This window comes from Podarcis erhardii (assembly GCF_964252035.2).
Source record: "Podarcis erhardii genome assembly, chromosome: 15".
Taxonomy (NCBI): Eukaryota; Metazoa; Chordata; class Lepidosauria; order Squamata; family Lacertidae; genus Podarcis; species Podarcis erhardii.
Window position 1 is genome coordinate 18406664 of NC_138505.1, and position 27562 is coordinate 18434225.

General features: G+C 46.9%; 2 protein-coding genes across 3 annotated transcripts; one reads left to right on the top strand and one right to left on the bottom strand.

Moving 5' to 3' along the window:
• Positions 1-2087: 2087 nt before the first annotated feature.
• UBQLN4 (ubiquilin 4) lies at positions 2088-15441 on the bottom strand. 2 transcript variants are annotated; one of them, XM_081841902.1, is made up of 11 exons: positions 14801-15441; positions 13071-13222; positions 12007-12248; positions 10761-11023; positions 10436-10594; positions 9386-9608; positions 8018-8157; positions 7212-7295; positions 5075-5190; positions 4094-4271; positions 2088-3378 (listed from the first exon to the last, which is right to left on the bottom strand). In XM_081841902.1, the coding sequence occupies exons 1-11, from the start codon at positions 14981-14983 to the stop codon at positions 3226-3228; spliced, it is 1893 nt and encodes a 630-aa protein (XP_081698028.1). In that variant the 5' UTR covers positions 14984-15441; the 3' UTR covers positions 2088-3225. The 2 variants fall into 2 exon arrangements, with proteins under 2 accessions (XP_081698028.1, XP_081698029.1); XM_081841903.1 differs by lacking the exons at positions 2088-3378; positions 4094-4271; positions 5075-5190 and adding an exon at positions 6510-6868.
• Positions 15442-15577: 136 nt separating this feature from the next.
• LAMTOR2 (late endosomal/lysosomal adaptor, MAPK and MTOR activator 2) lies at positions 15578-22380 on the top strand. Its single transcript, XM_081842176.1, has 4 exons — positions 15578-15737; positions 17017-17179; positions 20854-20943; positions 22119-22380. Exons 1-4 carry the CDS (start codon positions 15670-15672, stop codon positions 22173-22175), a joined length of 378 nt encoding a protein of 125 aa, XP_081698302.1. The 5' UTR covers positions 15578-15669; the 3' UTR covers positions 22176-22380.
• Positions 22381-27562: the final 5182 nt, after the last annotated feature.

Here is a 27562-nt window from a genome sequence, read left to right on the forward strand (position 1 = left end):
AGGAGGCATCTCATTAAGGCAAGGCAAAATAATCTAAGAACTTTCTCCTTTACCCATATATTATGATAAAAAAATGAAGTCTTCCAGTATCCCACACCACGCTACCGCCCTGCATTTGAGAAAAGTAAGCTTCCTGTTTTTTCAGTGGATTTCTTTTGGGGGGAAATTAACACAGGTAGCTCTCTTGTTGATTAGATTAAGCTATGCCTTGGAATTGCATCGAATTCACAGCTGCATTTCATCTTGGTTGCAGAGCCACTATGGGCATTTCTGGCACCCAGTTGCCATTGAAAGAATACAGCGCGCAATGGCTGTTCATAGTTGCGTGCCTGTGGAGGTGGAATGCAAAATGCGAAGACGTTCCAATCTCTGGCACTTCCAGTTAGACCTCCTCACTAGAGACCTGCCCCTTTCCATCTCCTCACACAGAAGCACTTCCAGTGATTTTGCAACTCCCACTCACCCTAAAACAAAGCAGACCTTAGGATCTGTGAGGAGGCTACAGTCCAGTAGTTCAGCACCATCCTCCTCCTCCATCTCCATACACTTAGCCAATTCTCCTTTTGGCTTGGCAACAAATGCTGTAAAATTAATTACCGTATTTTTTGCTCTATAAGACACTTTTTCCCTCCTAAAAAGTAAGGAGAAATGTGTGTGCGTCTTATGGAGCGAGTGCAGGCTGCGCAGCTATCCCAGAAGCCAGAACAGCAAGAGGCATCGCTGCTTTTGCTGCACAGCGATCCCTCTTGTTCTGGCTTCTGAGATTCAGAATTTTTTTTCTTGTTTTCCTCCTCCACAATCTAGGTGCGTCTTGTGGTCTGGTGCGTCTTATAGAGCGAAAAATATGGTATCTGTTCTGTTAAACTCCAAATCCCTTTTGCCTGCCCTGAATACCCTGCCTATCAATTAAATTGAGTAACCTGTTTTAGCATGATGAAAGTATTTCTATCCCCATAAAACCTCTTGCTACCTTTTGTTCTAAACTAAAAAGCCACCTGGTAGTTTCGTTGGTTAGTGTGTGGTGCTGATAATGCCACGGTTGCAGGTTCAATCCCCATATGGGACAGTGGCATATTCCTGCGCTGCAGGGGGTTGGACTAGATGGTCCTCAGGGTCCCTTCCAGCTCTACAATTCAACATGTTCTATTGTATCACCCCTATAGAAATGCTTAGGGTAGATGCAGCAAATGGGGCCTGTAGTGCAAATCACGAGAATCCTACCCACCCACCAAATGTGGTCTGCTATATATGATAGAATCATAGAGTGTAGAATTGGAAGGGACCTCGAGGGTCCTAAATTCTGCACTAAAGCACCAGTGTCAGATGGCCATCCAAGCTCTGCTTAAAAACCTCCAGTGAAGGAGACCACAATCTCCCAAGGGAGACTGTTCCACTGTCAAACAGTTTCTACTGTTCTTCCTAATGTTCAGTTGGAATCTCCTTTCTTGTAACTTGAATCCATTGGACTGAGCTCTACCCTCCAGCGCGGGAGGAAAACAAGCTTGCTCCATCTTCCATGTGAAATCCCTTTCGGTATCTGAGGATGGCTATCATTATCTCCCCCCAGTCTCCTCTTCGCTGAACATACCCAACTCCCCCAATCTTCTTGACCCTTGGTCATGGTGATTGCCCTCCTCTGCACACATTCCATCTTATCAATATCCTTCTTAAATAGCAGTGCCCAGAACTGGACAGAGTTTTTCAGGTGCGGTCTGACCACAGCAGAATAGAGTAGGACTATTACTTCCCTTGACCAGGACACTATCATTCTCTTGATGCAGCCTAGAACAGCATTAGCTATTAGCTAGTGGGAAAGGGATTAAAAATAAAAAAGGGAACCCATACGAAGTCACTGTGGCACAGTACTCTGATCTTTTAAACAATACGCTGGACTGGCACAAAGGCAGAAAAGCGATAGGTAGGTCTTGCCTTGAAGCAGAGTGAGATTATCCACATGTCATCCACTGATCTCCCTGCCAAGCACAAGGGAGAACTGGCTCTGTTCAACCAAGTGGGGAATGCCATGGCAGGCTGCATGCCTACAGAGAATAAATGAACTCCCCACACATACACAAAGAGAAGGGGGGTGGGGAGAAAAGACAGATGCTTTGTGCATTTTATTCCTGGATAAAAACTTGTAATTTCTGTTGCAGATTACACTGCCCTCAAGAGCCTCTTTAGCAATCAGATTTTTAAACACTCTGAACTAAAACCGGGGGGGGGGGGGAGAAAGGGAATAAAAAGGGGGGGGGAGAACTATCAATAGCATCCCACAGATGTGAAGGATTCCCCAACCTCCCTTCTTTGCCCTTGTTCTTTCGAAAAGCATGCAACACAGAGACCACTCCACCAAAGTCTGCTGCATCAAAGCACCTTTGACTCGAGGACCAATGGCAAGTACTGGGAGTTGTGGCCGGGGAGAGGAGGGTGGAGAAAAATAGCAGGTCATGTTTTTGGACGCATCAAGGAGGCAGCTTACATTCCAAAGGAGGGAGGCTGATAACAAAACATTATTCCAACCCAAGAGCCACCACACCTTGAGGACAGCTCAGCACCTCTTTCCAATGGCAAATGCTCTCAGGTAATCTCAGCCGCCCACCCCAGCTCCACATCTTGACATCCCATAACCACTAAAGATAAAAGCAGGAAGGCAGCGTGATGCTCAAGTCCATCCAGGTTTGAGGCGCTGGAGTCACTGTGCAAAAGGAACACTCCTTTTTTCCTGCCTACTGGCATTTCCAAATCGTGTGCCTTTCTCATCACTATTGATGAGAAAAAGTCTTTTGAGTTGGCGGGAGCAGATATCCCCTTCATATTTCCTTTTTGGTCGGAAGGCAGGTGGGCGGGGGAGAAAAGAAATACAGCTTTTATATGATTTTAAAAGCGAGCTAATCCAACACAATTATTTGGGTTATCTAGAAGTTACACTTTGACCAGTTAGAGTAGGAGCCTCATTTTGGGGGGAACAGGGTGTGGGTGGAGAGGGAAGCAGGGGAGAAACATGTCTCAAAATGGCCGTTTTTCAAGAACTGGAATCATCCATGCACAAGGCAGTTTTTGAAGCATTTCAGAGGAAAACATAGAACGGGATGCACTGAACTGAAGGGGGGGGAGTTATTGTTCCAGTTTTTAAATTCATGGACAGCTGTCGGAGGGCCTGACAATGACAGTCCTCGAGAGGTCTGTGTTTTGATATCATGTCGCAGATTGGAGGGGCCTACGATGTTAGGAAGGCTGGGAGCCCAAGAGTCTCTCGATGGCGGCATTGATGTCTCCCCCAGTGGCAATGAGCGCCTGAAGGTTTGCCTCACGGTTGATGAAGCCCATTGCATTGAGCTGCTCAAGCTGCTGCTGGAACCGGACCTCTGGACTCTGCGCCTGCCATGGGGGGGGGGGGAGAGAGAGAGAGAGAGAGAGAGAGAGAGAGAGAGAGAGAGAGAAGAGGTGAACTGTACAGCAAGCATGGCTCAAGGCAGGTAATCTGGCACAGACCAAGCGGCCTACCCAAACCCCTCAACTGCAACCCCTGTCCTCATGCACCCATGGCTTCCAGCAGCCCTTTCACACCCAGAAGATCACTGTAGTCTGTGAGATACTCTCTTCTGCGACTAAGACAGTATGGTCATTCCTGGATTGCGATAGCTTAACCAGTGGTCCATGCATTGGTAACCTCATAGTTTGATTACTGCAACATGCTCTATGGAGGGGCTACCCTTGGGGTTTATCCAGAGGCTGCAGCTGGTGTAAACTCAGCAACTTGGTTGCATGTGGGAACCAACTAACACCAGCAAATAACACCTCACTTGTGGGCTTTGCCCTGGCTGCCCATTTGCTACCAGGCTAAGTTCAAGGTGCTGGTACTAACATGCAAGTCCCTATACAGCTTGGGACCACGGCCCTTGAGATGGCACTTTGTTTTTTATACACCCAGTAGCAGAGTTGAGAAAGGCTGTGCCAGACAGGAATAGAAAGTGCTGGGCTGTGCGATGAAACATCAGATTCATATGTCTGCCTGAGACTGAACTACACCCAACCAAAAGGGGTCAATGGAAGAAAGGACAAAGACTCAGGACAGAAATGCACCACTACCTACTTGAGAATTTGCACCGGCCAGTAGCTGGATCATGTGCTGCATGAGCTGCTGGTGGGGGTTGCTGTCCCCAGCTGGAGAGGCACTAGCAGGTGTTGAAGCGGAGGAGATGGGGGTCTCGGGGATTGTGCTTCCTCCGGCAGAGGGTGGAGGGACGCGAGGGGCTCCAAAAGTCCCAAGGCTGCAAGATGAGGCAGGGGGAAACTACTTAGCGCAAGGCAGCAAATCCCTGAGGGAAGACGGCTGACTTTAGGGACCTGAAGCAAGCCTTGTGCAGAGGTTGGCCACAATAAAAATCACAGAGAGTGTTGCAGCTACTGGAACAGGGGAGATATGGTTAAGTCGGCCACAGATTCTTGGTTGTAGCCAGTGTTAAAGAGCTGACCCATTAATGTTAACTGGTGTGACTAATTTGGGCCTATTAATTTCTGGAGTCTACTCAAAAAAGAATTGAAACCTTGGAAATCTACAAAGGCAGGAATTGTTGTTTCCAGTTTGCAACACTGGTTGCATTTCAGTCTCTGCTTAAAAAAAGTATTGATTGATTCTCTCAGGCCTTTGCTGGACACTGATACCAATTGAGTTATTACAATGCCTGTTTTGACTTAACCCTGGTTACTTCTGCATTCCATAAGCTAAGCTTAAATGCAATTTCCTCTTTTCTACACAGCCTTGTGATGTTAACATGAAAGGCAGTATAGAAAGTCTTAATAAGTAACGTAACAAAAAGCCAGAAACAGTATTGTCTTTACCCCGCCGTATTACATCACACACAGAATTTCTAGGAACAGGCTTGCCACATATATTGTTGACGCAAACATTATGCATCGTGTTGTTCCCAGGACGCCCACAGGAAGGATTTCTATGTTAATCCTCAGCAGTTGAAAGCAGGAGGAGCAAGAACCTCCTGCTGCTTTGCTGTCCTCCTTCAGAGGCTGAACCCTGCAATAGTGCCCCCAAGGCCTGAGTCAGCTCCTACGTTACCTGGAAACTAGTCCCGGGGCCTCTGTTTGCAGCGTTTGGAGCCCCTGCTGGATCTGCAGCAGGGCCTGCATGGCACGAGGGTTGGTCAGGATCGAGAGAGAATCAGGGTTCTGCATCTGGGGTGGGGGCGACAAAAATCACAAGTGAGCCACCGGTTTCAAGGGAACTGTGGATTGCTTCTCTTGGATGTCTTCTACTCTGGTCCTTTAGTCATAAAGAAAGCTTAAGATTTGGGATACAATTCAATCACATCTTTAACACATTTAACTAGTGCAATTCCAACCTTGCACGGTTGAAGGCCAGCTGGTTGAAACTGCACAAATGAAATGCACACCAGCGAAAAAGCTCTCTGCCTTGTACACCAGGCAAGAAGGTCTCTTGGCACACCAGCTCAGAAAGCCTGGAAATGATCGCATGAGGTCTCTGATAGGCCTGTGCTATCTTGCATCCCAGAGCCGGCGTGCTGAGCAGGCCTTGCTCAGTAAGCAAGGCAGAAAGCTCAAACGTTCTATGCTTTTGCTTACAGCTCAAGGCCTACTCAGCTCACTGACTCCTGAAGGGAAGGGATGCTTGTGTGGGGGACGTTGCAAGGGTTTGAGTAGATGCATTTTACCCCTGTGTAAAATTTGACGGTACTGTATTGGCTACCGGAAGGGTTTGATACTACTGCCAGTACTGTGAAACTGCTAGATTGTCACTGAACGGCCATCACTGTGTTTCTCTAGCAGGGGTGCTTAACCCACAGCCCAAATCTGGCCTTCTTTCACACGTCTCCACACAATTTGTCTTGTTATTATTACTTTAACAGTTTTACTAATGGCTACTGCTGTGATTTGATTATGCTAAAAGGTTTTTATACCCCCTCCGCCATGGGTCAAATGCAGCCCTCAGCCTGAAGAAGGTCAGCTGTCAACCTCTAATCCTATAGAATCCCATTGTTCACTTATAACGTAGCTCTTGGCAAAATTCAAAACAAGCAGTTTTTCAATGTTAACTGAGCTTTCAGATGAGAGCTTAAGTGATTCTGTCTCATAGCTATTCTAAACAATCCTATACCTAAAATATGACGATTTTATTAAAATACGATTGTTTCCATCCTGCATTTTATTCAAATACTCAATTGCATTTTTTACCATCTGGTGATATTCAACCTTTGGGGGGGTTTTCATTGGCAGTGGGCAACCTCCTTTTTCATTTTTTGTCCAGTTACTGGATACACTGGATTTTAATATCAGTTCAACTGCCACCAACTGCCACCAAGGCATGCCACTCCCTGTGTCTGTCAACTGCAGTTATTGCAGACCCAAACACAGCAGAAGAGCACACGATTTGAATACAAAAGGTCCCAGATTCAATCTCTGGTATCTCAAATTAACAACAGACTATTATCCCAAGGTGGCTCACGATAGGATCAATTTTTTAAAAAAAACCAACAACAACCACAAATCAATAAATCTACAAATAAAATGGCAGCAGCAATAAACTCTAACAGAGAATGTAAACTAAATAATAGCAAGGGAACCAGAGAAAAAGTCAGGAATGGAAAGGCTGCCTTCAAACAAGTTTTGCTTTGCTTTTCAACTAACCACAGTTTCTTTTTATACTTGAGCCCAACTGAACTGTGGTTAGCCTTAAGTATGGCATGTTGAAAACTGAAGCAAAAGCTTCCAATATCTAACACGCGTGGCTGCGTCAATAGTCGGAGTGGGGACCACACCAGCCCAATGCGGATGAACGTAATACTGAGTTTAGCATTCCATCCAAACCCCAACATCCAACTGGCCAAAGGGGTGCCTAGAAGAAAAAAAAAATATTATGATCCACCAGCAGGTAATGAGAAAGACCTTTCTCACCCCAAAACAATGGTGAACCAGTCCCAGGCAGAGTAGACAATACTGATAGATCTCTGTGGCTTCATAGGGCTGCCGCAAATAAATACGTTGAACAAGGACTCCCCAAATCCCCACAGCAGGGAGACTGCAGACCTGAAAATTATTATTGTGACATGATCACTAAAAGGGCCTGGCCAGTCCATTATGGATTTTTGTTCCTCAGCCTCTACACAAAGCTTCTTTGAAGTCCAGCCCTGAGTAAACTATTAATCCCGAAATCAAGGACAACACTGTTTATGCCGCACCTGCTGTAGAAAGGCAGGTAGCTGGAGTCGCAGATGCTCCTGAAGCGGGGGGTTGCCGGCGAAGAGGGGAACATTCACCATCATCTGCAAAGAAGAGCAAAGGCAGCTCAGGAAGACGGAAGTTGCTATTCCTAGCACATGTCCCATGCAGCTAGGCAACAGCCGCATATTCTGATGCCACCAAAAGCACACAAATATAGGACCTTTTCAGTCTATTTTTGCTCCCTTTTTGGAAGATTCGGGAAAGATGACAGAAAGTCTTTCTTCATGCAGCACGTAGTTAATGTATGGAACTCTTTCCCCCAAGAGGCAGCGATTGCCACCAATTTACACGGCTTGAAAGGAGGATCAGACAAATTCATAGGAGGCTACTGATCCACAGGTGGAGGCAGCAATGCTTCTGGATACCAGTTGCTGGAAACCGAAGGAGGGGAGAGGGCTCCTGTACTCAGGTCCCGCTTGCATCTAGTTGGCCACTTTGAGGGCCAGGATGCGGGCCACTGGACTGATCCAGCTGCAGGGCTCTCCTTCTGGTAGTTTTTAATTCCACATCTAGTAATTATTTCACATGAAGGGGCCCATTCTGCAAACAGCACACACTGCAACTTGACTTGTAAAAAGCAAATGTGAGAGTGCAGGGGTCATGAGATTCTGCTGCAGATTTGTCAGTTACAGATCTGAAATCGCTTTTGCTAAGGTAAGAGCGCTGCACCGCTAAACATCACACCAAAAGGAGGCTTCCTGGCTAACAGACCCCCCCTCCTTCACGTATTGGGCCCCATGAATGCAGATTGGGCTGTACTCACTTGTGCTGCAATGTCAGGGTACTGGCCTAGCGTCTGCAACATTGTACGCATGTAAGGGGCAGAGATCACGTTCTGCATGAGCTGGGGATTCTCTGAGATCTGCTGCAGAAGACCTTGCATCTCAGGGCTGCTGAACATTCCTGTAACAAAGGGGAGAGGAGTTGAAAATTTAACAGCCAACAAACATGTAGCTCTGCCAACCTAGATGGGGCAAGATGCCTGAAGCTGCTTCCTGATCACACTCCAGAAACAAAACCAGGGATCTCAAAACAAAGTCCCAAAATTGGGTTAAGTTCATTGAATTAAAAGGTCACTGGAAGCCTAGCCAACCCCCTTTCTGATTTTAACCCTTTGGCAGAATTCTGTTGGCTTTTGGTTTTTGACTGCAGTCACATGGATGTCTTTTTAAAAACTTTAATTTCAAAAAGGTATCTTTTTTTTACTGTAGCAATGAACAATATACGTAATGAGATCCCTGCTCTTTCCCCAACAGATACAAACCACTAAAACCCCCACAAAGCCTTTCCTAATTCAAAAAGTGTCATGACAGAGATAAACAGTTGTTTTGTGGGAATGATGGGCCAAATCAATGTACATTTTTTCACTTAATGCACATGCATGAAATACACAGAACGTGATTAACAAAACCTGATTTTCCCCTCCCTGTTGAGCCACCTATTGGATCCTTTCAGAAAAAAGGACCACCACAAGCTCAGAATACATCAATAACAGGTTAAGTATGTTAAACAGTTAAACAGAATTTATTTAACCTATGTCAGTTACTTGATACCAGTATGCCATTGCATTAGCTGGTAGAAAACAGTAACGAGACTTATTTACTTACTGTTTCTTTATCCCACCTTTGTCTCCAAGGCGCTCAATGTGGCGTACATGGTTCTCCTCCTCATTTCATCCCCACAACAGCCTTGTGAGGTAGGTTAGGTTGAGCAGCACTGACTCCCCATAGCCAAGTGGGGATTTTGAACCCTGATCTCTCAGGTCCTAGTCCAACACTCCAACCACTATGCCAACTTGGCACTCACTGGCTCAGCAACCAGATTTTGAGATTGGGGGTGACAATGTTTTTTCCTTGTCACCCATGAGAGCCTCACACTAAAGTAAGAGGGTTTTTCCATTCAATTGAGCAATAATCCCGGTTCTTAAACTGTCAATGTGGCAGAGTGGAAATGTCAACCGATTCTCATCTCTCCGGAACAGTCAAAAATCTTCAGGTTAAGCAACCACAGAACTACCACACTTTGAAATGAAGAGCAGTTCTGTAATCTAGAAAGGCCAGCCCTGAGTGCAAACGCGCAGCTGCCAGGATCACCTACCGCCCCTCAGACTCCATGCTAGCTATGTACGTACCAGATCCTAGGTTGGTTGCGTTGATCCCCAAAGGGTTGGAGACAGTGGGTGTGCTTTGGCTTGTCACCGAGCCGGTGCTCCCTTCGCCACTTGGCGCCTGGCCTTGAGAGGCAGGCATGGGGCTCCAAGGGTTGGGCAGCGGTTCTCGGTTTTCCGTCCGCAGGGGCTGCGAGTTCGAGGTGTCGGAACTCCCGGCCAAGGCAGAGAAGGGATTATTGCCAAACTAGACAGAGAAGATTTGGCTCAATGAGTGACTCTGCAAACTCTCATATGAATTCTGCTTCACGGGATTAGCAAGAAAATGAAATGAAGGTGTGCTGGGATTACAAAACAGAGCTTTGATTTAAACTGCAGGTTTCACCAAATACGTGTTTACCATCTGCTACGTTATTTACTGTAAGCAGCCCTGAGTCTCTGACTCTATTCAGACAGCACACGAAACACACTTAAGGAGCATACGTATGATTTGGTGTGATGTCTGAACTGACAGACCATGGTTAAACCCGTTAAACAACATGGTTTAAACAAACTCTGGTTTGCAGACCAGCAACAGCTTGATGTGATCTTTGAAACTGACAAACTATAGCTTTTGCCCTGTCACCACAGAAACAAAGAGAGAAAATGAAAACAACCATCGCTAAAATTTGGATGCTTGCACACTTGTAACCACAGGGCTATATCTTATCCTAGTCCTACTCAAAGCAGACTCATTGAAGTTTATGGACGTGACTAACTTAATTTTGAGGACTTGATTTGCATACTAATCTTTGAAAAGTACAAACAGTTTTTGCCATTCACCTCCTACACTGATTTTTGTACAAAAATCCCAGAGTGAATTACATAATAAAACTCTTTATCAATTTGGCAGGATTCATATCAAAACCACAGAACATCAAAGTACTGCTGTGCTCATGAAGGCTAGGGAGGTAACCAGTCACAGACATTTATCAACTTGTCTGAGGAATTTGCAATAAACTTGGTGAATCTTGTCAAATTTTAATTAAATGAGTGTTTTGTTCTGCTTAGAAGAGACAGTCAGACCTAGCCTACCTGTTCCCTGGCAGCACTGAACATGGGCTCCTGAATATCTGTGTACATCCGCCGCAGGGCATTGTACCCTCCAGGGATGCTCTCCAAATTGCTCAGGGCTCGGTCCTGGTTGCGCATCATCTCTTGCATCATGGCAGGGTTGCGTGCCAACTCCATGGTCTGAGAAGAGAAGGGCAAACAGAAAACCATGAGCAGAAATATGACGAAAGCGGACAATAATGGTTTGGGCTCTGAACTATAGTTAGTGCAAACCCTGGTTTGGTGTGTTGCCTAAAGCAAAGTTCAAAGACTGCCTCAAGCCACAAGCAGGGAAACAACAGCCCACCTGGCGCATAAGCTCAGGGTTGTTCAGCATGTGGCTAATCTCTGGGTTGCGCTCCATCAGCTGTTGCATCTGGGGGTTGGCCATGATCATCTGCCGCATGAAGTCTGGGTTGGACATCATGTTCTGGACCAGGGGGTTCTCCATGATCTGGGAGAGCATCTCTGGGTTGGACATCAGCTGCCGCTGCATCTGCTGCTGAAGCTCCATGAAGTTTGCAGAGCCCATCCCCAGGTGACCGAGTCCAGCAATGCCGCCAAAGCCAGCTGAGAGAAGACAGAAAGAAAGGAACCACGAATGAGAAAGGTATGCCTGGGGGCTGAATGGCTAAAACCTAAGGCCCATCTCCCTCTTGCTCCTTCTACTACCAACACAGAGCCATTGGTGTAGCCAAGGGGGGCAGCTGGCCCCCAAATCAATCAAAATCTGAGGTTCTCCCCCCCCCCCAATAAAAGCCAACAAAAATCCTGGCTACGCTCATGCACAGAGCTTACTGAAAAGGCAGGATGAGATATAACAACCCCAGCTCTTGCTCTCTGGAATCCTGCTGTGCATCAGACACAGCAGCTCAACAACCCTTAGGGGCAGGCTCAAAAGACCCACAAGGATAAGAGCATGGGTAGGCAAACTAAGGCCCAGGGGCCAGATCCAGCCCAATCGCCTTCTAAATCTGGCCCGCGGACGGTCTGGGAATAAGTGTGCTTTTACATGAGTAGAATGTGTCCTTTTATTTAAAATGCATCTCTGGGTTATTTGTGGGGCATGGGAATTGGTTCATTTTCCCCTGGAAAATATAGTCGGGCCCCCCACAAAGACTGAGGGACAGTGGACCAGCACCCTACTGAAAAAGTCTGCTGACCCCTGGATACAAGTGTGAATAGACAAAGCTGGGGCTCCTGCAAGTGGCCAATTTTCACATAAATCATGTGATTAGGAAGGTTTTCCCTTCAATATTTCTCTTAAGCTTTTAAAACTCAAGAGTCCATTTATAAACCCACTAATCCATCTGGTGCACACATGCCATCCCATTTTTTTATTCTTCAGCTTTCTTTCTGACATGTTCGCACTTTTGTTTGTTTTGTTAACAAATCAATAAAGCAGAACTGCCTGCCTTGAGATCCACAGACCCTGGAACTCTGCTCTCACGCCTGCTGGGGTGGGAACAAAGACCCCAAAATGTCCCACTGGTGCCCAAGAAGACAGGAAAGCCAAAGGCTAACCCGAGCAGAAGAAACTCAGCAACGCTCACACAAGATGGAGGTGGCTCCGCCAGGGGTCCCATCTGCTGCCGGGCCTGGCGTGGCTCCCAATCCGCTGCTCCTCCGGCTGTTGCTCCCTACATCAGAGAGCGTGTTGCTGGATGTTGAAGGCTGAGGTGGGGCTGCAGGGGAAGCAGGGGCTGCCGAGGGAGCAGCAGCAGCAACAGAAGTAGCAGTAGCAGCAGCAGCAGGAGGAGGGGAAGCAGCAGGCGCCACTGAAGGTTCTTGAGTCCTGCAAATAAAGGAAAGTGACAGGTGATGACACAACTGTTATGTGAACATATAGCTCTCCTTGAATGTAAAAGGAAGCTACTATCTCCCTCCCTGTACTACAAAGTACATTAGAATAATTTAGTGTGTGTGCTCAGCAACTCTTAGAACCTTGAATTTTGCAATGGGGAAGCCCAAGCCACACACAATTAGGTCTAAGGCGGGTGGGGGTGGCTACTCTTATTTCTCATCCTTAAAAAAGCCACCAGTAAGGTAAAAACAGAAGAAGCCACAGATAAAACAACAAAGGCCAATAAAAGGGCTCTTAATTACTATGAGCTACTACTACTACTACTACACACATACATACACACACACACACACACACACACACACACACGCTCCAGTAGCCACCCAGCTAACCACCAAATGCAGGGACACCCAGAGGTGAGTTAGCAGGGGAGTTAGCAGGATACATAGGCCCTGAATAGGAGAACATGTAATTTACTTTTGAAAGTACTTCTGGCTGACACCACCATAGCATTCCATGTTTTCCCCTGGATATTTATGTTTGTTATTTAAATCTGCTTGTCACCTACTAAAGCCACACTGTGTTGTTCTCTTTTACTATGAATTCAATATGGTGTTTTTATCTGTGTTTTGCATGTTTCAGTTTGTATATAAACAAAGAGGCAAAGAGGAGCTATTTAAAGTAATTCTTATTCAGAAGGATTTGAGCCAGGCTTTTGAGGGGTGTGGGGAAGCCGTCACTTACTAAGTGACATATCTGCAATATAAACTAAAGCTGACTGAATGGGCCTGCTTTTCAGAGGGAAGCTCTTACTTCTGTGGAGTTTTGATCACCAGATGCACCGTCAGTCCATCTTTGATCCCGTGCTGATTCAAGGTATCCCCGTCTTTCAGAATTTTCCCGGCAAAGATCAGAACCAGCTGATCCTGTTTGGCTTTAAACCGACGGGAAATCTCTTCTTTAAACTGGAAAAAAGACATTTTAGAAGGTTAGGCTTTCCACAGACATTCTTGCAGTGATCAAGAAGGCAAAGCGGTGGCAACCCTCATCCCCTGCAGGTCCATTTAGTCTTCCTGCCTCCTGGCTTCACCTTACCAAACACTGTTTCTTCATCCACACAGCACTCTGTCTGCTTTCTCCGCCCTTTCCCTTTTCACCCTAACCTGACCTCCACCTACATCCAGGCAGATTCCTGTGATGCAGGAGCTCCACAGGTCAAGTCTCACCGCTGCTATGAACACATAAGCTCCTCTAGTTACTCGGTCTCTTAGCCCCCCTCCCACCCTGCAATATGGGGAAACTAATACTGCCCTTCCCATCAGGATTATGTGAAGAGCTTCAAACATTCAGAGAAGTTATTACATAAATCAGCATTGTCCAACCAGGTATTCTGCAGATGTCTGCAGTCCAAAACATTTGGAGGGCACCAGAATGTTTTTATTACTCTCTGCCACCTCCCCTCCAAGCCCCAGAGAAGGCTTCAACCCATTCGAAATTTCCCCCTCTTTCAATGCATCATACTCCCCAGAGAGATCTGCAACAAACTCCTGGATGCACTCAGCTGTTGTCTATCTTCCCCACAAGGTGGCACTCTCATCTTCATTTCTTCTCTCTCTCCCCTCATTATCCCGCCTCAACCACTCCAGATTGTTCGCATTCTCTTCTCCAGGCTTTACCCATTCTTCCTTTCCCCATTCTCTCCCCTCTCAGACAAATCCTCAAGCCTGATCTGCTTCATCACTATTTCTCCCTCTATGTTGCAGGAAAGAAAAGCCCGCTTGCTTCCTTGCCCAAACTCTTTGCCTTGCCCAACCCACCCTCATTTCCTTTCACTCTGATCGACCCCATTCACCACCACCCAAAACCTGGGTGCTTATGTTTTATCTCTGCTCCTCTTCCACCTGCTTCTCTTCAGGAACCCATTTGACCGCCTTGTCCTGAGCCCGGCATGTCTTGGCGGAGGAAGCGGGGAGGAAACGGGAGTCTCTGGCTTCCTTTGCCCGGCGAGGCCAGGGGGCCTCCCGAACCCACTCCTCGCGCTAAGCCCTTTTGCGGGGAAGCTCGGGCGGGGGGTGTCATGCTGCCTCCCTGCGACCCTCCTACCCTGGAGAAGGTGCAGCTGAGGATGCTGTTCCGCGCCCGAAGCATCCTTGTATACAGGCAGCCCCAAGCGGCTCCCTCCCCAAATCCCACCCATCGGCGCCTTTTCTGTTGCGGGGGGCGACCGCGGACTGCCCCCCCCCCAACAGCCCAGTCTCCAGGCACCGACCACCCCTCACTTCAGCTTCGGGAGGGGTGGGTGGCCGCTCCACCACGTGACTCCGTGCCGCGCGGGCTGAGAGGTGGGGGGTCCCCTCCCCCCAATCCTTCCAGCGCCTCAGAGCCCGCCTCGCCCCTTTGTTCCTCGCCGCCGCCAGAAGGTAACGAAAAGGCGAAGGGGGGGGGCAGACAACGACACTCCCCGCCGCCTCCCGCAGGATCCCCTGACCTCCGCCCGCAGAGGCTGAGGGGTCCCGGCGAGAGCTTCCCCGCCCCCGGCTGACCTCCTTGACGGAGACGCGCTCGCCGGTGAGGATCTCCTCCTTGTCTTTCGGGGTCTTCACCGTCACGCGGATGAGGAGCCCCCCCGAGCCCGACTCGGGGCCGCCGCCCCCGCCTTCTCCGCTGTCGCCGCTGTCGCCGCCGCCTCCGGCCGAGCCGGGCCCGCCGCCGCTCAGCTCCGCCATCTTGGCCGACCGCCCACCTGCTACCGAGGAGGTAGGGCCAGAGAGGCGCCGCTGCCTGCTGCTACCATAGAGACGCGGAAACCATCATTTCCGGTTACTTGAAGAGCACTTCCGGCGAAGCAAATTTCCCCCCCCCCAACTCGACTCAGGAATAGGATTGAAGAGCCGTACAAAATACGGGTAGGAACTCGGCGCCTCCGTGGGAAAGGCCGCCGCCTCCGCCATTCTGCGGTTCTCTCACAGATTTCGTGGACGATCAGACGCGGCGCCGCATTTGCCATCTTCGTGGTGGAAACAGCCCTCCCAGTGTCACCGGAAGTGCCTGATAGGGAAACCGCTCTTCACGTTCGTGGGCTAACAGAGATAGGAAAAGTTGAGAGTCACACACAGACGGCCACTTTTGGGGTTTTAAAGGGATCTCTGGCCTTGGCTGTTATTATCCGCTCAGAGCGAAGTCAGCAGGAGGAGACGAGAGAGGGCGGTGTGGATAGAGCGGCCCTCCGCAACGTACCTCCTAGCGACAAGTTGGTGAAGCCTCTCCAACGGGGAAGGGGGGAAACCGGAAGTGATGTTGAGATGGGGAAGACTACAATTCCCAACATGCCCCGGAGTTATTTCCTTGTTGGGTCAGCTGATGTGAGGCTTCGCCCTGCTTTGCGAGGGGAGCGTCTGGCTAGAAGGTTGTGATGCTGCGCCCCAAGGCCCTCACGCAGGTGCTGAGCCAGGCGAACACGGGAGGAGTCCAGAGCACCCTGTGAGTACTTGGGCAAGCAGAGCTGGTGGGGCTTACTCGCGAGTCCCAATGCAGAGGGTTGCACTGCAACTTGTGGAACTCACTGCCTCAAGGTGTATTTGGCTAGCTTTAATAATAATACAGTGGTACCTCGGGTTAAGTATTTAATTCGTTCCGGAAGTCTGTTCTTAACCTGAAACTGTTCGTAACCTGAAACACCACTTTAGCTAATGGGGCCTCCTGCTGTTTTTGCCACGCCACTGCTGCATAATTTCTGTTCTCATCCTGAAGCAAAGTTCTTAACCTGAAGCACTATTTCTGGGTTAGCAGAGTCTGTAACCTGAAGCGTATGTAACCCAAACGACCACTGTAACCATTTGAGGGAATCTAGGAGGGGAGCTTTATATTTCTGCATATAATGAAGCATTTGAAAAGGCTAGCAAAAGCAGAATACTGTACTCTAAAACGCATGAAGCTTTTAACATGCCGTTTGAGGGTATCGTTTATGCCAAACGAAGATTGAGACTGATCCATGCAAACACCAGTACAATTCCAGCTGCCGTATTCATTTCAGCCTTGTAGTCTTTTCTTCAGTACAGTGGTACCTCGCAAGACGATGGCCTCGCAAGACGAAAATCACGCAAGACGAAAGAGTTTTCCGTTTTTTTAGTCGTTCCGCAAGACTAATTTCCCTATGGGCTTGCTTCGCAAGACGAAACGTCTTGCGAGTTTGTTTCCTTTTTCTTAAAGCCGCTATGCCACTAAGCCGCTAATAGCCGTGCTTCACAAGACGAAAAAACCGCAAGACGAAGAGACTCACGGAACAGATTAATTTCGTCTTGCGAGGCACCACTGTACCATAAATATTGTAAATCATGATTTAACTACTCTATAATATGAAGAGTCACTTCAGGCTTGAATTGGTCAAGAGAGTGTGTTTTCTGTCTCTTTCTGTGTGTGTAGCTGTGCATATATAATTTTATATAGCATTTCAGTTCCTTTTGTTAGCAAATCATACTTGCAGTGTGTTTATGTGTGTGTACTGGACTGCTACACTTCAGGCTGCAGAGGCTGAATTAAAGCAGTACATTGCAAATAGTTAGATGTAGGTCTGTAAACACGACTGTGCAGGATGTCGATTGCACGTGCTGTTTTAATTTGCTGCATGGACATTACCCTCCTATGAGCGCCCATCAGGTTACAAATAAAATAAAGTATCTGATAATCTATTTCAAAATCACTTTTAGACATAGACACAATTCTCTAGGACTATTTAATCCTCTTTGCTGTTCCTCTCTAGCCTTCTGAACAATGAGGGCTCTCTCCTTGCATATTCTGGTTACGGAGACACAGATGCCAGAGTCACAGCTGCCATCGCCAGCAATATCTGGGTGGCTTATGACAAGAATGGGCACCAAGCGTTCAACGAGGATAACTTGAAGTTCATCCTAATGGACTGTATGGTACGTATCGTGAGGTGTTGCATATCCTGGTGACCTCTGCTGCTGCTGGTTCACTGGGATGCCTCGGTCACTGGGAACATCCATTTCAGGGATAGGATGAAACCTCAAATCCCCAGGTGTGGCTGGAGGCACACCTTTGTGGCAGCACATTTTTCCATGCACGATGAAATGGCACATCTGGAAATCTTTGAGGAGCGATATTGGAAGGATGGAACATGGTGATTGTGGGATACCCTATATACAGCCCGACCTCTGTTAGCGTTGGGTTGGAGATCGGCAAGAGGTTAGAAGATACAGCTGGAGTCTGAACGTGGCTTCATAACCACATTTGCTGGCTTAAGAGTGGCTCCACTACAAGGGAGCACTTGCCTGGAGAGGTTTCCAGCAGCTTTTCCACCAACCTGCAGAGAAAAGCTTGGAGGGTGGAGGTGGGAAAGTCGGCCCATGCTGTGCACTGAAGCCCTGGCAATCTGCTGATTTTTTTATTTTTTTTTAATGATATTTATTCAACTTTTCAAAAATACAAAAACATTAAAATAACAGAGTAAAAAAAAACAAAGACAAAAAGAAAAAAGGCAGAAAAAAAGAAAAAAGTATATAAATTCAAAATTACTTCATTTCATTATCTTGTGTCTTAGACCTCCTCATACCTCTCTTTTAGTATTCCAATTTAATCATTGTTTCAGCAAATTCTTCCCATATTTGTCAAAAATAATTTATCTTAACAATCTATCTCAATTTATCAATGTTATCTTAACTTTATTTTTACCTTCCGAACCATAAACTTTAAAATTTAGAATTTAAATTTATATTTATACTTAATACCTTCAAGTCTTTCTGCTAAAGCCAATTATTTCCTTTCCGGCACACTCTATTATTTCATTAATATTACTCAGAAATAGCAAGATATATAAAAGAAAGTTCTCTTCTAGTTTTATCCATTGTCCCTTTCTTCCTGGTTTCGGCTTGTGTCCATCCTTTCTTCGCTTTAGGTCTTAACCTTCAGTCCGGTGTTCTAATGTCTGAGGCTCTCAAGTCACTTCCATGCCCCCTCTGCTGACTTTCTTGATCCTGATTATAGTACAACGCTTCCTTGTCCCTTGTTGAAGTCTTTCGTAGTTTCTTCCCTTTCTCCTTGGGGAGTGGATCTCTGGGGAGTTCCATACAGTCATAGTCTCCATTTTCATTTGTCAGGTTGTTCCATTCCCCCCAGTTCCACTCCCCATTGCTGATTTTGTAATCCAAACAAAAGTTGCTCCAAAAATACTTGTCCTCTTGTTTCACAGTCCCACTAGAGTTAGGAATTTCCTTAACTCCAAAGGTTTGCAGACACCCTTTAAGTTCAATGACGTTAGATCTCTCATTTTGTAACTTTTGGGGTATAATAACAATCTCTTCCATCTTCCACTGCCCTTGGGTTTGCCTTAAGTCAGTTTCCTGAATTGCTTGTTGTAGAGTTTCTCTCTCTTCTTCTCCTGTCAACTCATACTTTCTAGCTACAGTAGCCATGACATCCAGTTTTTCATCCACCAAGTTCATGTCCTCCTGCAGCTGCTGTAGCATAGCATCCACTTTGCCAAGGGCAGAAAGTAAGATTTCCTTCCTGCTCATTTCTAGTCAAGGTCAAGTATCTGGTCTCACGCTGATTCTCACAGCTGTTATGTCTCTTTGTGAACTGCAACAAAGAAACTATCAAACTCCCTCTAGAGGGCACAGCTTCTGTTTAACCTCCATCTTTAAAATGTAGCAAACAAAGGAGAATTCACTTTCAATTTTCTAGTACTTTGTTTCCTTACAAAAAGCAAAAGCAGAGGGCAACATTAAAGTCAATTTGTTTCTCTTTTATTTCTATCTGTCCAAATCCGTTTTCTTCAAAGAATCTGTCCTGACGTCCCGTCCCCAGGTTAGGGGCAATGGGAATTTATATTCCTTAGCTTTCTCTCTGCAGGATTAGGTAGTCAAGATTCTTTTACCCCCTTTCCTCCTGCTGTCAAGGGGGTTTTGATGGTCATAGGTGCAGGAAATTTCAATCTTAAATTCAAATTGAAGGCTATTTAGTTTGTACGATCTTTGCTTCAGTCTGTTTACAAAAAGCGGGAGGCAGACTTCCTGTTTAGACCTTCCCGCTTCGTGCCTAATTCAGAAAAAAAATTCCCTTGGTCAAATCCTCCGTTTTTACTCACGGGTACTTGTTTAGAGTCCAAATGTCAATCAGGAAAAAGTCAGCGCTCTCCGATGATGGCTATGCGGCTTCCCTCCGTGGAAATAGCAATCGGTCCGCTGCACCGCGCTGCTCACCCCACTTCGCTCCAGAGCCCCGAAAAGGGGTTTCCTCGCGAGTAGGGGAGGCGCTCTTGGTGCTTTGCCGAACCCCACGTCCCCAGGCTTCTCCGCCTGAGGTTTCTAGCGGGTCCCCACCCTCGCCGCGGTGGGAAGACCCAAATTCCACGGAGCCCGTTCCTCCGGTCGGAGGAACTCCGCCATTCGCCGATGGCGCCAACCCGGAAGTCCCCTGGCAATCTGCTGATTTAATGGCGCATGTAAAGCCCTCTGCACAGAGTTTTGCCCAGGGATTTGCAGGTGTTGCTGATCAGCCCCTGTGGGGTTTGCCCTTCTGGATGTCATGGCAACCAGGAGGCAAACCTGCCAGCCACTGTTTTGCATGGTGACTTAATTCATAGAATTGTAGAGTTGGAAGAGACCCAATGGTCCTGCAATACAGGGAATTGAGTCTGCATGTCTGTTGAGGGGGCCACTTGAGGTCCTCAGCTGCCAAAATTGCTACCTGGTGAGTGTGACATGTAGTTGGGCTGTGCATTAGCCAACAGCCACAATAGGTTGGATGTATTCATCTCGTGGTGGTGAAGCAAGCCCTGTAGGCATCATGCAGCCTGGAGCTGCTCCAGCAGGCACCAGAGGAGGCCTGTGATGGGGACACACACACTTCTGGGATGGGGCTTCTGCTTTATGGAATTCATTTATTACACTGATATCCCAGCTTTCCTGCAAGGAGCTCAAGGCGGCATACATACTTCTCCCTCTCCCCATTTTATCCTCACAACAGACCAGGGAGGTAGATTAGGCTGAGAGGCAGTGACTGGTCCAAGGTCCCCCAAGAGCTTCATGGCTGAGTGGAGGCAAGAGCCCCACTCCACTACTCTTAACCGCTACAACCTCACTGGTAGAGGAAGGTAGGGGGTCGGTCCAGAATCTCCCTTTGTTGTGGGACACTTGCTTCAGAGCTCTTAAGGGGGGGGCTTGCCCATAGGCTATATCCAGCACTCCCAAATGGCTTTGTGACCCCAAGTCCGCCTTTTAAAAATTATTATTATTTTAGAGGATGAACTATTACTACTATTTCAATAGGGTAGAAGAGCTGGTGGGCAAGCCTTCTGGAAGACCTTCTTGAGAGGAATGGTTTTTGCCACTCCCATTTTTCTGCACATTGGCCATGACCAGTTTGCCACATGGCCCCCAGAGGATGAACGTGGCCCTTGGCCCGGAAAAGGTGTGCTGTCCCCATATTAAAAGCAGCAGAAAGCTTGTTCTGAATTTGAATAGGGCAACACCTCTGTAGGGTAAGAAACCTGAATGCCCTGCAGTCTGTGAATATTGTGCACTCATATTCTCTATCCTCTCTACCCTGCCCTGCACAATGCATAAAACGACCCAAGGAGGGCCGTGTTGCCATCACCCGCGTTGCCAATCTGCTCCTGTGCATGTACGCGAAAGAGACGGTGGGATTTGGCATGCTGAAAGCCAAGGTAAGGGGTCAACCTGCTCCTGGTTTTATTACTTTTATTCTTGTGGGACAGCCCATCTTGGAAGGTGACACAAGTAAAATAACTACTTCCAGAGAGTGTCTCCCTGTAAGAGGTGCAGCAACACATCCAGCCAAGAACCTTTGGTGCTTCCTCAAGGCAGCTTATTGGGGACTGTTCTCTTCCCCCATCCCACTCATAGCATTTTATTGCAGGCATTAAGGTCTCTGGGGTCTAATTCATACACATACACCATTTGAATGTTTTACATTTGATTTCTATACACTTAGGTACGGTTCACACATGTCTGTACATCATTCGGTTACTATACTATACTATAGAATTGTAGAGTGGGAAGGGACCACAAGGGCCACCTAGTCCAGCCCCCTGTAAAGCAGGAATCTTTTGCCCAATGTGGGGCTTGAACCCACTGCCCTGAGATTGAGTCTCATGCTCTACCGACTTGAGCTACGATTAGCAATGGAGTCACCTCAGCTCATCCTGTTGAAAAGCTCCACATTTCATGTCATGAGAGACAACGGCCTCGTTTTTATGTACCCCAAACCGGTGTTACGAGTATGTGAAGCAGTGAGATTTGGGCTTGTGGATGCTTTCTGCCTCCTCCCCAGCCAGCACATGGCCGCAAGGAGTTAGGAAGCTTCTGCTTTTCAACAACTACAGTGGTACCTCTAGTTACAAACTTAATTCGTTCCGGAGGTCCTTTCTTAACCTGAAACTGTTCTTAACTAGAGGCGTGCTTTTGCTAATGGGGCCTCTTGCTGCTGCTGCGCTGCTGGCACATGATTTCCGTTCTTATCCTGGGGCAAAGTTCTCAACTCGAGGTAACTCTTCCAGGTTAGCGGAGTTTGTAACCTGAGGTGTTTGTAACTCGAGGTACCACTGTACTCTTGTTGAGGGCGATGCCTGAGCCAGTGCCCAAGTTTGCTTTACCTGAATTCTGCAGAGGAGGTGGGCACATAGCCAACCAATTCTTTCAACCCTATGGGGAGGGCTGTAGCTCAGTGATCTCCGGCATCTGCCGATGGTGCTGGGAGAGAACCCTGCCGAGCCTCTGTCAATCAGTGTAGGTAATACTGAGCTCAGTGCACCATTGGGCTGACTCTGTATATAAGGCAGCTTCCCAAGTTCCTAACCCGCCTGTCCTTGTGTTTTCCCAGGCTCAAGCTCTGGTCCAGTACCTCGAAGACCCGCTCACCCAGGTGGCTGCCTCCTGAGCAGGTGATGGAGGCCAAAGGCGAGGCCGACCTGCTGCACCCGTTTCCTGTCGGGAGCGAGTTTCAGAACAAGCTCTTGCACCAAGGTGACCCTGTGGACTCTTACTTCTCTGCAGCCTTGATGAGCGCTGGGCGCAGACACTTGAGTGTGTTTCAGGAAAAGGAAAATGGCAGTGGGAGGGGGAAATAAAAAAGTGTATTCTTAGCCATTTGAGTCCAGTCTCTCTTTTGAGGAAAGTTGGAATTTTCAAGAGGGGGAAGTTGCTCCTCTGCATTGGCAGAAACATCCGCCTGCCATCCTGTACATATTTGACCTGGAAATAAATCCCGTAGAACGCAGTGGGGCTCGCTTACAAATTAACCCACACAGCTGCTCAAGTGTTCCAGACTCTGAACCTGAAAAGTTTGGAGAAGAACTGATCTGGACCCAGGCTTTCTGGAAGCATTTTCCTGCTGTTAAGCAAGGGGATTCAGTACTGAAGGGGAACCACCTGGTGGCAGCAGAGGAGCTAAAGACATTTCCATTCCTTTCATATTTTGCTTTTAATTGGCCAGTTCCAGTAATCCCTTTCTGCATCTGGTGCTGGGTTAGTTTCAAGGCCAGTGACACCTTCCTAAGCCTGCCTTTGCTGTGCTAATGCTCTTGAGAGGGGACAGGTGGTGTTGAAAGACTTGGTGGCTGGGTGGGGTGCGTGCCTTCATTGAACTCTTCCTAGAAGTGTCACTTCCCCTCTTAAAACAGAAAGGTGGACTCATTTCTTGCTTAGGGCTAAGTTGACAGATGGGGGAAATCATTCAGTAGGGGTTGTAACCAATGCAGCACTAATGACTTTGCAAAAAATAAATAAATTCCTCACTCTTTCCATCCCACCCTGTACACCCCTAAGTCTGTCCTGGGGTTTCCCCCAACCCTCCAGAGTGGATGCAGGGGTGCACCAGGGAAGCAGTCCATTGCACAAGCGTAAATTCTTGCACTGATGGGACATATTAGTTGGATACAGCGCTGTGTGTGTGTGTGTGTGTGTGTGTGTGTGTAAAATTAACCTCAAACACACTCCCCAAAACTATGTTTTCTGTCTCCTCCTGTCCACCCTTTCACATCAACATTTTGGTCATAATTGTACACTAAAGTGATACTTGTCTGTGCAGATCTCCTGGGAACCTGCATCCTGCCTGCCTGTCTGGGCAGGGTCCCAAATGAGCCTGTCCTTTGTCAACTCTGTCTCTTACATGTGCACCAGGAGAAGCCGATTTGTCTTTCGGATGCTTAGTGTGCCAAATATGCTTTCAGCCTAACACAGCTGGCTGGCGTGCTTGCTTCTGCAGCCTCTTCCATTTTGTCATCTTGTACATCAGGATTGCAATGGTGCATACTTGGGAAGGAGCCCCCTTGAATCTGTGGGGCTGACCCAAGTTGCCAGGTTGTTGAAGACTGCTTTATGGAATTCCTTCTGCAGATGGAACTATCAGAGATGAACTGGTCTGGTCAGTCTTCCATCAAAAGGGGAAAAGGTGCCCTTGTTCCTGGCAGCTGTATGCTGCAAGTTTCTTGCCCCAAAGCTTAGTTAACATTTGAACAAGAGCAATTTTCAGCCTTGCTGGGTGTTTCCCCTGCAGATTGCAGCAGCCTGCGTGTGTGGTTTTGTGCTAATCTCCTAGTTGTTTCATTTTGCATCTTCTTATCCTGTCCAGAATGAATCTTTTTAACCGCGTGGAAAGAGGGATTTGGGTGTCTACCTTCCCAAACGCCAGGAGAATTTCTGGAACAATTGATTCCTGAGCTTGTGTCTCCTTCCTGTCCGTGTGGTTATCAACTTAAGCTTTACGACACTGTTTCATTTCACAATGCGGAATAATCTGCTTTCCCCCCATTCGTGCTGCTGCTTGTCGCCTGAACCTAAAGCAGATCTGGAGGTGGCTATTACGTGGCTAGATGAGAGTTCAGGGACCCAGCCAAAGGGGATCTAAGCTTGATGTGATACAAATAACCAAAGCAATGCATTTTTGATGTGCAAAGCTGGAACCTTCAGTGATTTCAAAATGCTGCTTTGTCACATTTTTTGGCCTTTCTGGTAACTTGTCACTCAAAATCCTGATTCTGGACTAGGGGATTAAAATATATATCTATTAAAACAATAGAAACTTATGGGACTCCCTTATGAGGAAAGTTGACACTGGTTGGGAGTTTTTAGTTTAAATAAGAGGTAACATAAAATAATTTTATAAAACTTTCAGGACAGAAAAAAAGAAGGCACTTCTTCATACAGTGCATAGTTGAACTATGGAACTCTCTGCCACAGGAGACAGTGATGGTCACCAACCTGGATGGCTTTAAAAGAGGATTGGGCATATTCATGGAGGAGAAGGCTATCAAAGGCTACTAGCCATGATGGTTATGCTCTGTCTCCACAGTCAGAGGCAATTAATGCTTCTGAATCCCAGTTGCTGGAAAACACAGGGAAGAAGAAGAAGAAGAAGAAGAAGAAGAAGAAGAAGAAGAAGAAGAAGAAGAATTTATTATTTATACCCCGCTCTTCTGGCTGGATTTCCCCAGCCACTCTGGGCGGCTTCCAACAAAACACTAAAAATACAATAAGAAGAATGCTCTTGTGAACAGCTCCTACTTGCCAGTTTCCCACGGGCATCTGGTTGGTCCCTGTGAGAACAGGGCGCTAGACTTGATGTGCCATTGGCCAGATCTAGCAGGTTCTTCTTGTGTTCTTAACTTAAATGTCACTGACATCCTTAGGCTCCTGAATCCACAGTTCAGAGGGGCCACATCTGAAGCATGGTTTGAACCTGGTTTGGCCCTCATGCTTTCCCCAAAACTATTTGGCAAAGTGGGCTTTTGCAAAGGCGTCCCTCTGCCCCCCACCTTTTTCATGCTGCTCCAAGGTCAGCTGAGGCTGTGAAAAAAACGGTTTCTGCTGGGGCATTAGAAAGCAGTGTGGGGTCACTCTCCAGGTAGGATGGAGAAACACCTGCCTAGAGAGCTCCTGCCTTTAGCTTCACTAACTGCAAACCCTGAAATTTGGGGTCTCCTCCAAACCTGTGTCAAAGTTTTGCAGTGTTCAGTGTTGAGTTTGATGTGTCAATTACTCAGATTGGGGGAGGGGCACTGCAAAAAGCAGGGTTATCGCTGCAAAATGCTGCAAGAGTTTGACACAGGTTTGGAGAGAATCCCACACTTTGGAGTTCATAGCTAATGAAGTTCCTGTTCATCGCTGTAGACCAGGCTTGGGCTCCATGATCTGACTCTTGTTTGCATGTGGTTCAGTCCGGAATGGTCAACTTTCTCTGAATTATGGTTCTGGAAAAGTTGCTGCCAGGACCTTTTAACATTCACCATCACCAAGAAAGCCAATTGCTCCTCCTGTGACCGTTCTGTTTTTTCTGGTTTGGATGTGGTTTATTTTTCATTTGCAAATAACGTTATCTGGAAACTTTTTGAAATCGTAGATTCTCTGAAGTGGAGACTTCTCTCCAACCCCCCCCCCCGCCCCGCCCCACCACACCCCAGAAGCCTGCAAACACAAAGTATTGAGCCTTCTGGACCTCAGTTTTACCACTCCTCACCTCCCCTCAGGTTATAATTCCAACTCCTTATATCTCTTAGGCTTCTCCCTCTTCAACATTCCACCCTTCTGGTCTGGTCTAACAGGATTAGTTTTTCAGGTTTATGACAGGGAGGCTAGGAATGAAGCCCGACTACGGCTGCATGGCTGACAACAACAGATACACTGGTGTATCTGAAGAAGTGTGCATGCACACGAAAGCTTATACTCCCGGAACAAACTTAGTTGGTTTATAAGGTGCTACTGGACATTTTTTTTTTTTAATTTCAACTGCGTCAGACCAACACGGCTACCTACCTGAATCTGACAACAACATGCAGGCTTCTCGTCCCCAGCAGTTGCTACTTCCCTTTTATTGGAATGAGGAACCAAGTTGCTAGCTCTCAAGATTGTGAGGAAATGCCTGAGGGCACATCAGCAGTTTTTGTTAATTTTAACCCTCAATGAAACTCTTAAGTGTTAGCGTGATGTACAGTGTTAATCATACTTGAAGTAAGCCATTGAAGTATTGCGGCAATTCCATTAAAGTCGTAGAGTTTTTGAATATGGCGATCTGTATTAAATCACGTAGGCCAGAGACACACATACACTGTTAAACATTATAATTCTGTGGTTTTCAAGTTGTATCGTTTTTTCATTAATGTTACTGTCAACTGTTAAAAAATGTTTAAATGGTCTGTTGACTGCAAATGAGAGGCCCTCCCTTTATTTGCAATTTATGTCAGTCATAAACAGTGATTCATAAATGCTTCTTTGAAATGTATGCTTTTACTGTGTCCCACACTCACTAAGTTTTGGGAGAAAGTGCTGGACTATATAAACAAGACACTATGAGGAAAATATTAAGATTTTCAGAGGTGAATTTGCTCTTGAACTATATACCCACTGCATGGAAATTGACAACAGGACAGCAAAAATGGATTCTATGTGCTTTAATGGTGACCAAGAGACTGATACTGATGAACTGGAAGAATTCCTCTTAATCAATGGCTTGACAACATTGGCAACATAAGAACAGACAACTTATAGACATAGACTATAACGACGATATTTGGAATGAGTTTACACAGACTATATTAGGTTATTGACAAGTATATGTGTATTAGGATAATACATACCTGAATATTAATGCATGGTAATGTAACTGTATTTTTCCTTTTTTTCATTCTCACTCACTTTTTTTCCTCAGTCATATCTTTTTATAAATGAAATTCTTCTAATAAAATATTAATAATAAAAACAGTGATTCGTAAACAACTACTTTTTTTACAGTCACCCCCCCCCAGCACCAAATCCCTATTTAATGAGTCATTTCATTCCACAAGTTGTCATGTTTTCTGAGAGCCCTATAACCACATTGCACATGTAATAAAACTATGCCAGGCCGATAGAAAAGCAGTTAATTTCCTGGTCTGTTCAACTCTCTCGGGCATAGGTTGCCAAGTGATAGTAAGTCCCAACTGTTTGATAAACAAACATGCAGAATAAAAAAAATACATATCTGGGTCATTTGCCTAAGCAAAGCTTTTTCTTTTGGCAGGCATCAAACCCAGGTTTATCACTGGGCTTGATTTCAGAAACCAGTAAATAAGTCTCAGTTTGGAAGCTGCCTTGCCATCGTTTTCCTCAACTGGAAGCGAAAAGATGGTCAATGGATGGATGCCTCGGCTAAAGGCCCAAGCTGCTGTCTGGGGAAACGGGCAGTGGCCCCTCCCCTCCCCTCCCCCTCCCCTCCCCCTGACCTTACCACGAGCCCAGGTGAAGCGGGCGAGGAGCCCCTCCGCTCAGGTGACACCCGCCCAGGTGAGGTGC